General features: G+C 48.4%; 1 protein-coding gene across 1 annotated transcript in view; it reads left to right on the plus strand.

Moving 5' to 3' along the window:
- Nucleotides 1–4,716: 4,716 nt before the first annotated feature.
- The window catches only part of IPO9 (importin 9), a gene marked incomplete at its 5' end in the record, with an annotated part of 32,195 nt that continues 20,792 nt past the window's right edge, over nucleotides 4,717–16,119 (plus strand). Inside the window, 7 exons of the mRNA XM_082778453.1 lie at nucleotides 4,717–4,945; nucleotides 9,676–9,737; nucleotides 10,394–10,480; nucleotides 11,442–11,643; nucleotides 11,836–11,924; nucleotides 12,209–12,295; nucleotides 13,893–14,012. Coding sequence (XP_082634579.1) covers nucleotides 4,717–4,945; nucleotides 9,676–9,737; nucleotides 10,394–10,480; nucleotides 11,442–11,643; nucleotides 11,836–11,924; nucleotides 12,209–12,295; nucleotides 13,893–14,012 — 876 coding nt within the window. The remainder of the gene's footprint in view (nucleotides 4,946–9,675; nucleotides 9,738–10,393; nucleotides 10,481–11,441; nucleotides 11,644–11,835; nucleotides 11,925–12,208; nucleotides 12,296–13,892; nucleotides 14,013–16,119) is intronic.

Here is a 16,119-nt window from a genome sequence, read left to right on the forward strand (position 1 = left end):
GGACCAAGAAAAAGTTGTGATTTTATTGATGGTTCTGACTACAAAATTTCTCATCAGGCTGAATGAATGCAACGGACTTGGGATTGCTCTGACCTCCACCCCCTCGTTAGCCCACAAGAGCAGAGCTGCCTGTGGGCCACTCTTTGGCCCTGGCAGGCTGTTTAGAATACAGAAGTGGGATTTAGGGTCTTCGTGACTCCAGCAGACGTTGGAGATGCCCTGAATCATTGAGAGCTCTGGAACCAAGCACAGAAAAGTAGGCTGCCCTTGTGAGGCTCTACCTGGAATCCTGCATCCAGGTTTGGGGCCCCCAGCACAAGAAGGATGTGGGGCTGTTAGAGCGAGCCCAGAGGAGGGCTACAAAGATGATCAGAGGGCAGGAGCACCTCTCCTATGGAAAAAAAGGATGAGAGAGCTGAGGCTGCTCAGCCCGGAGAAGACAAGGCTCAGGGGGTGACCTCACTGCGGCCTTTCAGTACTTAAAAGATTTATAAAAAGATGGAGAAGGACTCCTTGCTCAGGTAGGTAATGATAGGGGGAATGGTCTTAAACTAAAAGAGGATAGATTTAGATTAGACATTAGGAGGAAATCCTTCATTGTAAGGCTGGTGAGGCACTGGAACAGGTTGCCCAGAGAGGCTGTGGGTGCCCCATGGTGCTCAAAGCCAGGCTGGTTGGGGCCTTGGCCTAGTGAGTGGCATCCCTGCCTATGGCAGGGGGGGTGGAACAGGATTATCTTCCAGCACAAAGCATTCTATGATGGGAGGAAGATGGGAAACTGGTCACCAGGCTGCTCACTGTGTGCTCTGCTTCACAGCGATGGCTCGGTGGCTGTGTGGATTGACAGCTGTGGATCTCTGCAGAAGGATTCTTCTGGAGGTGGCAGAAGAGATGTTAGGCGGTTGTCTTATGTCAGCCATTTTTGCTACTCACACCCAGATAGTACATACGTATTGTTTGTATTCCACAGACAATAAAACAACCCAGTCCTCTCCTTCCCAGTCGCATCCTGGGTGATGCTCTGTGCAGGGACCTCTTCTACTTAGGGGTTAAACTGAGTTTCAAATATAGAAAAGGATGTAATTTCTTAAGGACAACACATCAGATCCCAATATTTCATTTACAGCTGGGGAAATTAGGGAGTACAAACAATTGATTCAGGGAGGGGGAACATTTCCTTTACAGCTGTGGAGTTGTTTTATGTATTGAATGGCACCAGGAGAGGAAAAACAGACCTGAAATACCTTCTTTGTGCATTGTGGGACTTCAGCAGTGACTTGTTAACAGGAAAGGGGATGGAGGGGATCTAATACTGACTAAATATGCATATATTTATGTGAACAATGCAGGAGCAAATGCAGTTAAATTTACAGCATGGCACAAAAGCTGTTTTGTGTTACAGCTGCGTGTGATGCATGGAGGATTGTTTAGGCATTAGCACACTTCAGAGAAAAGGGAGTTTAAGGAAGGGACTTCAGCTGTAGGCCAGACCCCTACCAGGGCAGACAAAAAGATCAGGCTGCTGTGTCTGCCGTAGGAGAAATGGGTAAGTAGGACATGACTACACTTCTCACACATGATTTAGGAAGGGAAGGGCTCCAGAATATATGTGCAGGCAGCTGCTACCTGGAAGCAAAATTAAGAAGCTGAGATGACTCTTCTATGATTCTAGCTATAAATGTGCTCTTCTAAGAGAAGGGTTGAGGTGTGCAGCCTCAAAGAATGGCTTTATTCTTCAGAAGTGAACAAGCTACATATTGAGAGTTCTCGTCTAGGATGTAAACATGTCAGTCTCTGAAGGCAAGAAGAGCATCAATAAAAACTGTCTGGAAGAGGTGATAAAACAGTCATTGCTTAATACTACTGGTTCAGCATGCAGCTTCTATTTAAGACAGACAAAAATGAATTTGGCATCATCAGTGGGTTCCAGTAAAAAATGTTAGATAGAAGGAGAAAATACTTTATGAACAAACAAAATTGTATGTTGTGTTATGATACCGGGCCCAAAATTCAAACGCTGAGAAGAATGTATGCTGAAAGACGGTTGGAAAGAAATACTGACAAACCTGAAATTAAGAGATGCAGCTTAATGAAAGTACTTCATGCACCCCAATCCTTCAAGTCCTAAAAACCTTGGTATTCCTACTGCTTGCAGTAACATTTTTTAAAGGTACCAGCTGTGTCATCACAATGTTGGGGTAGTTTTTTGCATGTGTGTGATTGCCTAGCTGGGCACCTAAAATATATAAGCATTGTAAATAGGTAGTAAAGTCAGTAGCTTTTTATCTACAATGCACACAATTTGCTCAGTGAGCACCTCCATCATGCAGGGCTTGTTAAGGACAACCCAGTGGCAGAGAACACGTGTCAGGTGTTTGGTATGCTTCAGTATCTGTTGGGTTTGGGGGGTTTCTTGTTGCTGCCTGAAGTTACATTTTAAACAAAGGGGGATGCATACCATGTAATGCCCTTGTTGTTATTCAGGCTGATCCTGTGCCAGTCCTGGTTTTTCTTGAAGTATTTTTCCTTATTACAACCATAACCATATCAGCTGCAGGTCTTTCTATGGAGTCTTCCTTGCAGAGAGGAACTTGAAGCCTTGTGCACCTTGCCCTGCAGTAACCTGGAGTCAAAGCATCACAGGAGGAAACAAGGAGTTCATCACAAAATAACTTTTCATGCTAAAAGTATCATCTTTTTATGGTGACTGAACTTCCTTCCCTGAAGCATGTCAAAAGAAAAGGATGAATGTCCAAAACCCATTTGGTCTTGACATGAAATATATGGCATTTGAAAGGTGAGCTCAGTTTGCTGGCTTTGCAGGAAGCATCTGTGCAGAAAACGTGTGAAGAGAGTGTGCAATGTACAAAACAGATGGGAATTCAAACCTGAAAAAGCCTGGAAGACTCAAATAAATGTAATTTCTACCAATACAGAAGGACAAGTTGGAGCATTCAGTGCTGCTGTACAGTCACTTAAGCGGAAAGGAAGGATGATGGGCTAGACAAGCATTGCTTGGGGATACTGCTTTTGTCTCTAAACTGTGGCCTTGTTTTCTGCAAAGTGTTGAAATACAGAAGCAGTAGCTCTGGCTGCTATAAAGATACAAAAATGACAAATACATGTGCAGGCCCATTGTTTGTTGGTTCTGACATCAGGCAGCCTGTGTGGGGTGACGGGGTTGTCAGGTGAAGTAGTCCTGGCCTATCTTGCTGGTTTTGGTGCAGTAGGAATTCACTACACTTTCCCCTAAACCAAACTACTGGGACAGTGCAAAGATGAGCAGTTTATCCTAGCCTAGCCAAAGTTATACCTTGTATAAACATGTACTTGTTCCTCCAGCAGAAGCAGCATTTTGAACAACAGAGGAAAAATCCTTATCTGCCTTATCACCAACTGTCCTGGCCCTAGGAGGGGCAGGGGTGTGCACGGTGCGGCGTGCCAGGATGTTAAGAGGAGCCCTGTTCTCTGCCTCTAGGCATGAGCCCTACAGCTGAGGTCTGCCCTGCACAAAATTCCGACCTCAACTGAAATTTGTGCTCAGGGGGGTGATGTCTGCTGGCCCCAGCCTGCGGGGAGCCTGTGTTTCCCTTGTTCATCAGGCTGCTGCTTCTCCTAGAGGAAATCTTGAGCTCAAGCTGCAACCATTATGTGTCATCTATGCGAATGCTTGCAGCTTTCTGGATGAGAACATTTCAAAATATGAAAGAACGTGACTGGAAGTGTTATCCTAGCAGAATGGACTTCAGCTTAGAAGAGGCCAGCAAGGCTGGTTTGGCATGTAACAAAATACACAAAAAGGGTGCTGTGTGATGGAAAATGGCAGCTAGGGGAACGCAAGTGACAGGTGGCTAGACTATTGAACAGCACCTGGCTATGGCTAGTAGCTCAGTGCTCCCCATGGTAGCCCCTTCACAACTGGAGACCTCCCTTGGGTGCAGCATGAGGACCAGTTGAGCACCAACTGTCCCTTGAGCAACGTGTCTTATTTTGCCCGTGTTAATACTGCATTGTGGTATTGTAATGCTTTGTAAAGTTGCTGCCCTGGATTGTGTCCAGAGAAGGGCTACGGAGCTGGTGAAGTGCCTGGGGCACCAGTCCTGTGAGGAACGGCTGAGGGCACTGAGGGTGTTTAGGCTGGGGAAGAGGAGGCTCAGGGCAGAGCTCATGGCTCTCTGCAGCCTGCTGAGAGCTGTGGGGAGCTGGGGGTCGGCCTCTGCTCACAGATAACCAGGGATAGGACCAGAGGGAACGGCCTCGAGTTGTGCCAGGGGAGGTTGAGGTGGGCAATGAGGAGCCATTTCTGCTCAGACAGAGCAGGCAGGCGTTGGGATGGGTTGCCCAGGGAGGTGGGGGAGTCTCCGTCCCTGGGGGTGCTCAAGGAGAGGTTGGGGCTGGTGCTTGAGGACACGGCCCAGCAGTGACAGTGGTGACAGGAGGTGGTTGGAGCAGGTCACCCTGGACGGCTTCTCAACCACCACCCCCCTGTTCCCATTCCCCCTCTCCTCCGAGCCGGCGCCTCAGGGCTCGGGTCCCGCCCTCCCTTAGCACAGAGGCGGCGCCGCCATTTTCCCTCCGCGCCTCCCGGGGGCGCTGTGGGGGCGGCGCCGGGGCCTCGCCGCCATCCCGGCGGGGTGCGCGCGCGCCGTGCGTGCGTTTGGCGCGCGGCGGCGGCGGAGGAGGAGGAGGAGGAGGAGGAGGAGGGGAGCGGGGGCCATGGCGGGCGCGGCGGCGGCGGGCGGGCCGGGGGGCGGCGGCGGCGGAGGCAACGGCGGTGGAGGAGGTGGAGGAGGTGGAGGAGGAGGAGGAGGAGGCAGCGTGCCCGGCCCGGTGGCTCAGGGCCTGAAGGAGGCGCTGGTGGAGACGCTGACCGGGATCCTGTGCCCGGTGCAGGCGGTGCGCGCCGCCGCCGAGGAGCAGGTGAAGGTGCTGGAGGTGACGGAGGGTGAGTGCGGGGCGGCGGCCACCGGGAACCGGGGCTGCGGGGAAGGGAGGGGAGGGGCCGGGCCTGGGCCCTGCGGGAAGCGCCGCCCGCACGGAGCGGAGCCCCAGCGGCCGCCCCGCCTCCTGCAGAGCCCCCCCGGCACCGGGGGGAGGAGAGGGGACAACGGGGAGCACCGGGGGGGCCCGGACCCGCTGCCTCCATCCCTGGTACCGGTGTGCTGGGTTCTCTTGGTGCTGCTCTCTACCGGGGGGCTGTGGGCTGTGCCCCTGCCCGGTCCCTGTTGCTGACCCGGTCCCCGGGTGCTGAGGCCGGGCCCTGGCTCTCGGGATGGAGCTGACACAAGAGGCCCCGGTGCCTGACAGCCCCCGCTCCTTTGGCTCCTTTTGGTGGGGTCATCGAGGCAGGTTGTGCGCTCAATGCTTCTGCAAACCGTGCTTAAAACGCTGCCGGTGTTCAGGGTTTGCTTCACGTCAGCTCAGATTCGGTGACCTGACCCCAAGGGCTGAAAGGCGTGGAAGGCACTGGAAGGTCTGCGAGGAGTCCTGCAGGCGGTGAGGGCACGGAGCTGCAGCTCGGGCTCCTCAGCGGGTTCCTGGTGCCTCCTGCACGCTTCACCTCACCTCCCGTCGGATTTTGGTGTTGTGGGAGGCGTTTTAAACTCTTTCTGCTCCTCAGCTTGAGCTCAGACACGTTATCAAAGGCAATTTATGGTAAAGAGAAGGAAGGCGTAAGGGTGTGCCTGGCTCCGGAACAGGGTTGTGATTGCCTTGGGTGAAAGCGGGGCGATGAAAGGAAGGCAAATTGTTTGATAAAAACATATCTGGTTATACAGCCCCTTATCGTTTGTTGTAACACTCTCAGGTCGAGCCTTCCTTCGTTCATTAGGAGGAAATTTGTTTGTTTCTGCTGCGGCTGGTGGAGGTTTAAGGGTGGCAGTGCAATAGTGCGAGCTTGTTGTCAGTGTGCTCTTCAGTGGCAGCTTTCTTTTTTCCTAGCAGTCTGAATATTACCACAAGACATCGAAGCAAGTTTGTGTAATGGTTTGAGTACCGGATTTCCAGAAAACACTACTTTTTGTGGGCTGTAGGTGATGGATGCCCCTGAGATCCCTTAGGATGCCCAGGAACACAACAGGACTACATCTGGTCAGGACCCTTTAGGGTAAGAGGAACGGAGTCAGCTTTGCCTTTTCTTCTTCACAGCTTTGCAAATATCCTCATCATAGAGTAGCAGAATGCTCCAGGTTGGAAGGGCCCTTAAAGACCACCCACTTCCAACACCCCTGCCGTGGACAGAGATGCCACCCACTAGATCAGGTTGCCCAGGGCCTCATCCAACCCGGCCTTGAGCAGCTCCAGGGATGGTAGCACAGAGAGGCTGTGGATGCCCCAACACTTCTCTGCTTTCAGCTCCCAGAGCCACGGGGCTTTACTGTGGGATTTGTCCTGTGACCCAGAGAAGGGTACTGAGGACACGCTCGTGCAGTTTGCAGGTGACACCAGTTTTGTCCCCCACCCAGAACAAGAAAGCAGTAAAAGGGAGCGAGTTCTGCTCCTCCTCCTGGCTTTTACATGGAAAACGTAGCTTATTCCTCCCGTGCTGTTTGACTGTGACAAGAGAGGAGTAACCAAGGAAGCACAGAATGATGCGAATGAAGGGACCTCAGGAGGTCTCCAGCCCTCCTGGTGAAAGCAGCACCAGCAGTATCAGAACAGGTTGCTCAGAGCATTTCCCAGTCAGGTCCTGGAGCGCAGGGCTTGCCAGCAGCAGGTTAGTGAGGGGAAGAAGTGTGGGTTATGTAGGTCAGAAGTGCTTTAAAGAAACCAAAAACATGCTGTCATCAAGCAGGCTCAAGAAGATGCTGAAAGGAAAACCAAGGGCAATAGGAAAGGACATAGGTGTTGGCACTTCTGATGAAAAATAAGTAAGTCAGGAGCTGGAACAAGTAGAATTGTGTACGTGTGCTTGTTGTGGCAGAGCTGATCTCTACGTGATGGAATAGCTGCTTGAAGGAGTCCTGGCACTGCAAGAAAGCTTTTAGAAAATTCCCTTACTGAAACTTTTTGAAGAAACCAAGCTGCTGCGGACAGCCCTTGAGTTAATAACTGATTAAAAGCTTGAAGACGAGAAGCAGAAGAGCCTGGTTGTGTTCTACACCGCATGGAGAGGATGAGAAGTCCCGCACAGAGCTGTGCTTCTCAGCACATCCCTAACGGCGCGCAGAAGAGCGAGCAGCGATGTGACCAAGGTGCCGGTGGTACCGAGCTGTTTGGTTTGGCTGGCGTGAAAATGGGTGGCAAAAACCACAGAGGGATTTCACAGGAGGGAGCCGAGTGGTGGGGTGTGCAAACGGGAGGCGTAAGGTGGTGCTGACGAGTGAGGAGGAGGAGGAGGCAGCCCCAGCGATGCCTCAAGAAGCAATGGGCTGTGCTAACGGCTGCTGCTTGGAGAAGAGATGCGGTTGTTAGCGTGGAGAGATTCCTGGAAATATCCATTTGCTGCTCTGCCCTGCTCCCAAAGGCAAATGGGCCAGAAAGGAGGGAACGGAGAACAAAGCAGGGCAGAAATCCCTCGTGCTTCTGCTGTGTGCATGCGCTGCGGGCCTGCCGCTCTGGGGAGGGCTGAAGCAGGCACGGGAAGCATGGCATGGAAAAGCTCTGCTGAGATGGAGCGAGTAAATTGGCTGTGCTGCCTGGGAGAGAGCCGGGCTGGAGGAGGGGACGTGCTGGGGACATTCAGCCCTGCCCACGGGTGTTGGGGTCTGCTCTGCACAGGCACGGCCCCGCTGCAGCCTGGCTCAGGGCAGCCTTGGAGGAGCGTGGGGCTGGTGTGAACTGCTGGTGCTCTGTGGGAACCTTGGTTGTGGAAGAGCTGGAGAGCAGGAGATCGTGAATAGCAAGGTTGATGGAGAGGAGCTGGGAGGAACTGGGTTTGATAAATGCTCCCTGTATCGGGCCTTTCACTACGAGTTTCTGAGCTTTTGGTTTTACAGACTTAGGAGGAAGACTTCATGTTTCTGGTGTGTCAGATCCACAGCACATAAGCAGGGGAAGCACTTAAGAAGAGGTGCATTTCAATTGCAGTTACCCTCGATGGAGACAGAAAGTTCCCAGTCAACTGGAAAAACCCAATAATGAACCAATTCTTTGAAAACTGAGGAGCCAGTGAGCTATGCAGCGCTCGGTATCATTTCAGTCCCTAGAGGGATTCTTGGAACAGCTCATTAAGCAGCTGGCTAACTAGGTGCTGCGCGGCTCGTACTGCTTTATATGATATGTTCTGGATAAATCCGTCTGCTTTGTCTGATGGAAGGGACGGCTCGCTGCTTAAGGAAACTGCCACGGGGGATGATAAGAGTTTGGTAAGATTTGTGAGGTGATTAGCCTCGGCCTTTGTTGCTGTCAAGGAAAACTCACCGGTCTGAGGTACCCTAAAATGCACCGCTGGTGCAGGTTGGAAAATGACAGATTGAGAGATGTCATTAGTGTGACTGTTTTGCCTTCAACTGTGTGAAGCCGTGGGATTTATTCTGGCTTCTTAGTTCACTTACACCCTTTAAAATGTGCCTGATGTTCAGTGCTGTGTTGGGGTCTGGAATATCTCAGGCTCCTAGACGAATAGTGTGGTTGAGAGGAGTGTGACGTCAATAACATCTCAGGATGGGTCTCCCTGCTTTTGCAGCTGGGATAACAGTGATTTTTTTTCTTTTTCTTTTTTCTAATGCATGATCCGTTGAAGGAACTGGGTTTGTTTGATGTAAGCACGGGAAGGTGAGGGGCAATTTTCTCCCCAGCCAGAAAAGCGAGTGAGGTGCTTATTAGGAGGACCACAGATGACCACGTTTGTGCAACACTTGGATACGTTACTGATGAAGGCTGCAGAACTCTTTGAGAAGACTTCTCAATCCGTTTTGGCCAGGGATGCTTTAAGCACATTTAGTCCTGTCCGTGGGAGTCCGGTGGTGCTGGCTGGACCGTGGGACATCCCTTCTGCTCCCCACTTTCTGGAACTGAAACCACAAATGCATTTCTTAAGTAGGTGAATGAAATTAAACGAAGCATTTAGTACAGTTATCCCCCAAAAAAATGTTGCAATTTAAAGGACGTTTATTGAGGCATGTGGATTTACCATCCCAACAGCTGCTCTTACTTATTTTCTTTATTTCCTCATGGACAGAGCTGGTGTGAGCATTTCAGTTTTGCCCTTACTATAGAACTTGCGTGGGCACCACAAGCATCCTGTGCATTTTCCAGATGAAAAAACCTTAGCAGCAAACTTCCTGCAGCCCTGGATCCTGCTGCTGGTGCAGGTTTGTGCCCATGGGACAGCCGCAGTGATGCCCCTGCTCTGGGTGGCCGCTTGCTTCTTGCTCCCTTCTGGACCCCATCCCTGTATCCCCCCTGTGGGCCGTGCCTAATGACATTTTGTTGTAGGCAAGATAGTTTGTAAAGATTCTAAATCATTTGCTTGTTATTAACCTGGCTTGCAAAATTTTTGCCCCTGAGAGAAAGAAATGAGATGCTGAGAAAATAAATGGAGTTTGTGCAGAGAACGCAAGGGAGAATTAATGGTGGTGATTCATGTGAGAAGCTGTACTTTGGAATTGTCTTCTCCTTCCCACATATGAGTCATTCAATCGGTATTACCTCTTTCTCCAAAAATCCTGATGAGTTTTGCTGTGTGGGAATAAAAGCTACGATACAACCTTTTTTTTCTTTTTAATATTGCAGAATTCGGTGTTCATTTAGCAGAACTGACTGTGGATCCTCAGGGTGCCCTGGCCATCCGTCAGGTGAGTTTACCCAAAGCTGGAAAAAATCAGTTCCCCAGTAATTTCCTTGCTTTGTAGAATGTCCCGTGGCGTTTCCAGGTGGAGAATTGAAGGTAGTTTTCCATCATCGTTCTCCATTTATGATTAAATTCCTGCAGAATTGTCACTTTCTCTTTCAATATCTCCAGATGTCGTAAGCTTTCGTTTTTTGAAGCTGGTGCTTTTTGGACTCGGTCAACCTGGTGCTGGGAGGGCAGCGTGCTGGGTGTGGGCACGTGGGGAGCCTGGTGGGTGGGCAGCAGGCATCAGCAAGCAGAAATGCAGCCTGTCTTAGCAGCGGTCATTGTGCAGGTGTTTTCCTCCTCGAAAAGGAGGTTTGGGCTTTGTATTTCTCTGCTTACCACATGGCCATGCCTCATGCCTTCTTAGTGGTGAGAAAATAAAGCTGACATCTTGTGTCAGTGCTGTACAGGCCATCATTGTGCAAGAAACAACCATCAGGTCGTCTTACTGCAGGGGGCTTTTTCTCCATTTCTCGAAGATTTTTGCATTTTGACAAGGGCTGTCACCCCTCCAAAAGCAGCACGTGGGATGGAAGGCTGAGCAAATGGGGCAGGGGTAATCCTGGCCGTGGTTGCAGGATTTGTTACTGACTTGTGACCTCTCTTCTAATACAGCTAGCATCTGTCATTTTGAAACAGTATGTGGAAACTCATTGGTGTTCTCAGTCAGAAAAGTTCAGACCTCCAGAGACCACAGAAAGGGTAAGATTTGACTCCACGTTGTCTACTTCAAGATGTTTTATCCATCAAGGGTATTAACTCTGTAGTTGGCTTTAAAAGTGTCATTGCTCTTGTGTGTTACAAGAGATTAATGACTCCAGTTAAGGTTTTCTGACATTTTCCACTTCAAAAATGCGTTTTCAGTCGCTTGAAACCATGATAGACTAAGGATACTTGGGCTGATTTCTGTAAGAGAAGCTCAGCCATAATGTTGCTGTCATTCTGAGAGTAAAACTAAAGGAAGCCTGCTTTGAAAGTTTTAAAATTCTGGCAGTCTTTTTTTCAGGTATTTGCTGGATCCTGTGTTTTCCAGCTTGGGACTTGCAGGCTACTTTCCCATGACAAATTTCAGTTTAAAGGTCTGCTGGGTTTCATTCAAAATCTCAGTTCAGTAGAAATATCTACTAGCTAAAATGGTCAAAGTTTCCAGCCCTTTGACTGTTGGCTAGACCATCCTTCACATCTAGGGTATGATTCATCCCATCCAGAGATGGTTCCTTGAACCAGATCCTGTGAATTATGCCCCAGAAGTGCTGGCTTGATTTCTTCTGTCCCCGCAGGGTTGGGTGACGAGTTCTACTTTACCAAATCTTCCAAAGTAAGCAAACATAGTCCCTGACATCGGAACTGCCAATTATCTTAACTAACCCTGGATGTCTTCCATCCATATCTACATCCCATCTAATTGCAGCTGGGAGCTGGGAAAGGCAGTTTACTGTTTGCTTGGCCGACTGCTCTGCGTGAAGAGACTTTACAACATGCCCTGCAGTCTTCCATTAAAAAAAAATAAAATGCAAACTTTTGTTATCTCATGAGTGTTCATTTTGTAAAACTGATGTCAATTCAGCATCAGGAGATGCTCATAGGTATATAGAAGTCTGTATATTTTCAAATTCCCTCGTGTTTGAGGATGTGTTTTGCTAACTAATGTTATTTTCTACAGGCAAAAGTTGCGATTAGGGAGCTCCTACCCAACGGGCTGAGAGAATCGATCAGCAAAGTGCGCTCGAGCGTTGCCTATGCAGTGTCAGCAATCGCCCACTGGGACTGGCCTGAAGCCTGGCCCGAGCTGTTCAGCCTCTTGATGGAGATGCTGGTTAGTGGGGATGTGAATGCAGTGCACGGAGCCATGAGAGTGCTTACAGGTACGTGTATGTGAGAGCGTAAGACCTTTCTGCTGGCCTTTAGGGCTTACCATTATGTAGGCCAGACAAAACCAATCTAGTCAAGTATAAATCAGTGTTTCCAATGTCTTTAGTCTTTCCCAGAAATTCTCCATTGTGTTGCTACAAATTTGTTTTCCTACAAGAACTTAGCTCTGTTTTTTCACCTTCTAGAGTTCACACGAGAAGTGACAGACACACAGATGCCGCATGTTGCTCCTGTTATTCTTCCAGAGATGTACAAAATTTTCACGATGGCTGAGGTATGATCTTCACCATTAAGTTGGTACTGAATTGTTTTAGTTGGGGATGTTTCTTGGAGCACGGAAACACCAGGTTTAACAGTTAAACTATAGCACAGTAAGAGTTGAACTTAGAGTTTTCTCAATACTGTGGTAATTCATGAGAGCTAAAGTTTCAATAGAACTTTTGAAGCTAGTAATAAAAGGGAATAAAAGCAAAAAAAAATACAATTAAAAGAAAAAAAAAAAGGATAACTTAAAATTAACATATCTCATGCTCCTTATCTATTTACATTTTTTTCTAGGTGTATGGTATTCGCACAAGGTCACGTGCAGTGGAGATATTTACCACGTGTGCCCACATGATCTGTAACATGGAGGAGCTGGAAAAGGCAAGAGTGTAACATCCCCTACAACATACATTGAATTCAAACTGAGCAAGGCTTTAAATAATAGTTAATAATGCAAATGAAACACCTGGAGAATTATATGCCATCAGCTGTAATTCTGGGGCAGAGGGTGTAATTTAATACATGCAGAGTGGCTCGCTCCCTCATCTACATGCATGCCTTGAAACTGCGACTTGGTTTCCTTAACTAAGTTTAACATGTGACAGATCAACAGATAAGCACGTGAGAGCTCAGAGAAGGGGAGTCAGTGTGGGGAGGAGATGGTGCATCACCCCTGTGCTTGGAAATCCCAGTTGCCAGGTGGATGGTGTGTCCTAACCTCCACACCTGGGCAGTCTGGGTTTTGATAGCTGGTTTTCTGGCCCTCCCATTAGGCGTTGGTTACAAGCTCCTGCTACTTAATCGATTGCTCCAACATAACATCAGCTCTTTGTTCCCAAAGGGGCGATGGAAGCCAAGCAAAAATTTTAGGATAGTAGTTAAGATAAAAAGCACTCCCCAGGCGCTGAATAGCTCTTTCCAACTTTTGGGAGATGGGAACGACTTATTCTAGCATCTGGTTTTCTGAGTCCGTGCTGAGTGTCTCTCTCTGCTGTTTCCTTCCTGTTTGCACAGGGAGGAATTCAGTCCAGGCTTTTGGGAAGTTTTGATAACCGCAGTGCATCTCTGCTGCACTGACAAAGTTACTTAGGCAACACCATATAGCCACTGGTACCAGCATCCAAAAGGCAGCAGTCTTTTTTAGCTCCCCACTGCCTTATTCTAGAGGGGGGCTGAAAGTGTCCTTTACATTATATACAAAAAAAAAAAAGTTCAGGTCAAATTTGAGACACGTACAAGAAGAGGTAATCCTTGTATAAATTGCTAACGTGGTATTTTGTAGTTAATTTAAACATCTTAGCTGTCTTAGATAAGGAGTTATAATGAAAAATCTCAGTAAAAATATTTTTGTCCACTAGTACTTGCTTGGCCAAGGAGTGCTTTGACATCTGGAAAAAATACTTCCTGCATTTTCTTAGGAAGAATCATCCCAGTAATCTTGAGGCCAGCTGTTGGTACTCAGCTCAGAAGGAGCTTGTTTGGTTTGTGGGAGGGTGGCTCAAAAGAGAGATAAATGCTGTCCTCAGGGCTCAGCGTTAATTGTGTGTGAGCTGCTCACCCTGGGTCTTCTTTGTGGTCGGGGGGGCCTGGGCAGGAGGGTGCAGGGGGTGATTCATCTAATCAGGTGGAGGTGCCTGCTTCAGGAGGACGTGCGCTGCTCTTGAGATTCCTGGCTGGCTTGTCTGGGTCTCTCTTTAGAGTCTGAGGCGAATGGCTTCGAGGCAGGTGCATGCTTTGTAGCGGTCTGGGCCGCGTGGGTTTGAAGGTGGGATTCAGCTGAGATCAGTTCCCAGCACAAGGAGAGAGCCCAAGTGACATCTGAAACAAGTGGCACTGTAACTGCCTTCTGCAGTTGTCGTGAGTCCCTCTGGGTTTGTAGCAGGAAAACACACACCATTTCTCTTATTTCTGGTGCTTTCCTTGTCAGACGGGAGATCTCTGCCTTGAATTGACCTGTGTTTGCGCTGATTTTTACCAGGGTGCTGCCAAAGTCCTCATTTTTCCTGTGGTGCAGCAGTTCACGGAGGCTTTCGTTCAGGCCCTACAAATGCCTGATGGACCCACATCAGACAGTGGATTTAAGATGGAAGTCTTAAAGGTAAGTCAGTTAAGACTGGTTCAATAACAATCAAATACAACTACACTGTCAGGTGTGCTGGAAAACAGAGAAACTTGAGCGTGCATCACCTCTCCTGGTACTGCTTGTCTTAGGAAACACAGAGGTTTTTGTTTTGGCTCCCAGTGCCATGCAACGAAATAATTCTGCCTGTAGTGTAGATGCCTGCAAGATCCATAAGGATGTGTGTCTTTGTTGATTACTGGTCTGAGACACCTTGCATGCATTGTGTTTGGACCCTGCTCAGTGCTTACAGTTCTGTCTGTCCTAAAGGTGCTGCAGAATTCTGCTGCAACGAGGCTTTGGGAGCTTGTTTTGTGTAGGTGCTTTTCTAGAACTTGCCCACTCTTTAATATTAAATTATCTCTGCAAAATGGAGTTGGAAAGCCTTTGTATTCTCTCAGTTTCCTTGCAAGAGAAAGGAAAGTGGGTTGCAGAGCTGTGTGTGTGTGTGGCTCGGTGCCTGGGGATGAGAGTGCCGCTGTAGGCATGGTGAGCCCTTCAGCTGCTGGGGGAGCACTGGACTTATAGGGTCTGCTGCCTGCAACATGGGAAAGAAAAGAGGAGCTCGGAAACAGAAGTTGCAGAGTCAAATCCAGGTTTTCATTTGCTTGGACGTGTGCTGGGGTAAGGTGCTTGGGTCATGGGGTACAGGTTTATGAACCCATTCAGCCACGCTCCTGAAGAAAACAATAAGGAAGAGTTACTGAAAACAAGCATCACGTTTTTCATAATTATTAGCTTTACACTGGAGCCATGAAAATAAGCACTGGGAGCTGCAGGAGGACACTATTGTATTATACAAACTAGCAGCTATTAAGGTCTGTGTTGTTGGACTTGTTTTCATAGTGCTGTTAAAGGCAGATGTCCCCTGGTGCAGCATCCTATCACTTCCCCTCCTATTGCCTTTCCTCAGTAAGGCTGCAGGGTTTGTACACTGGAAACAGGAGGAGCACGTTCCTCACTGTGCAGCACCAAATGGAAGGGAGTTTGGGCTGGGATGTTGGCAGGTTGTGTCGAGAGTGTCTCTTGTGGTGGTTTTGCCTTCGTTATGAGAAGTTCATGGTTCATGCTGCTGTTGTCTCCGTTGGCTGTGCAGAACAGCAAAGCTAACACAAAGGGAGTGCTCTGGGATACTCCGCAGTGTAACCTCTGAACAGGCTCCAGCTCAAGAATTTGTGAGTCTCTGATTCCAGATCCTCGGGTTGGGATTTTTAATAGTAGAGCAAGTTTTCAGCCTACACTGAAAGCACTTGTGGTTGGTAGTTTGACTGCAAGCATAGACCGGTCCTTCTCTTCACATTACTTTCATACATTCTGCATCAGGCTGGAGCCTTTTTTTGTTATTTCCGTAACTTTTTACAGGAACTAGAGCTATTTCTACTTTGCCTGCACTGACATACAGCAGGAATCTCTTGTAAGATGTGGCAAGCTGGGAAAGTATTTGAGAAAATGTCATCGTGTTCTTGCTCTGTTCCTTAGTTGTGTGTGGGCATCTGCTTTTGGCCGTTGTTGGGTACAGGTGCAGTGCTTGGATCTGAATACACTGCTCTCACGTTGGGTGGTGTTGATGGCAGCAGAAAATCAGTACAGATTTAAACAGTAAATTTTGGAGATCGTCTGCTGACGGGTGGTTTGTGGCAGGCTTTTTGTGAGGAGATGAGTGTCCTGGCTGTTGGCTCAGGGCAATTCATGATCTTGTCACTTAGGGTTTCTAAGCTAATGATACCAATTTTCTGAGGCAAAAGGGATTTGAGTGTAAGACCAATAAATCGCCTTTCCTTCTAGGAAAGTGTATTTTCTAGTCATTGTAATGTAGAAGTGAGAGACCTCAAGAGATCAGTTAAGCCAGCGCTACAGATGAGATCACTATAGGAACCCCTTGAAATGCAGATACAATTGGAGAGGGAATCGAGACTTTTTTTGGTAATAAATTTTCAACCAGATGCAAACTCAGTCTTTTTTTTTTCCTTCCCTCAGTGTAAGTGCTAGGAAGCAAATGACAGGAAGATTTTTTTTTTCTTTCCTATCTCTTGAGAGCCGTGTACTCCAAGGTGCATGGAAATCTCAGGGGAAATCAGAGGCAGCA

This window comes from Aythya marila (genome assembly GCF_965140915.1).
Source record: "Aythya marila genome assembly, chromosome: 24".
NCBI lineage: Eukaryota > Metazoa > Chordata > Aves > Anseriformes > Anatidae > Aythya > Aythya marila.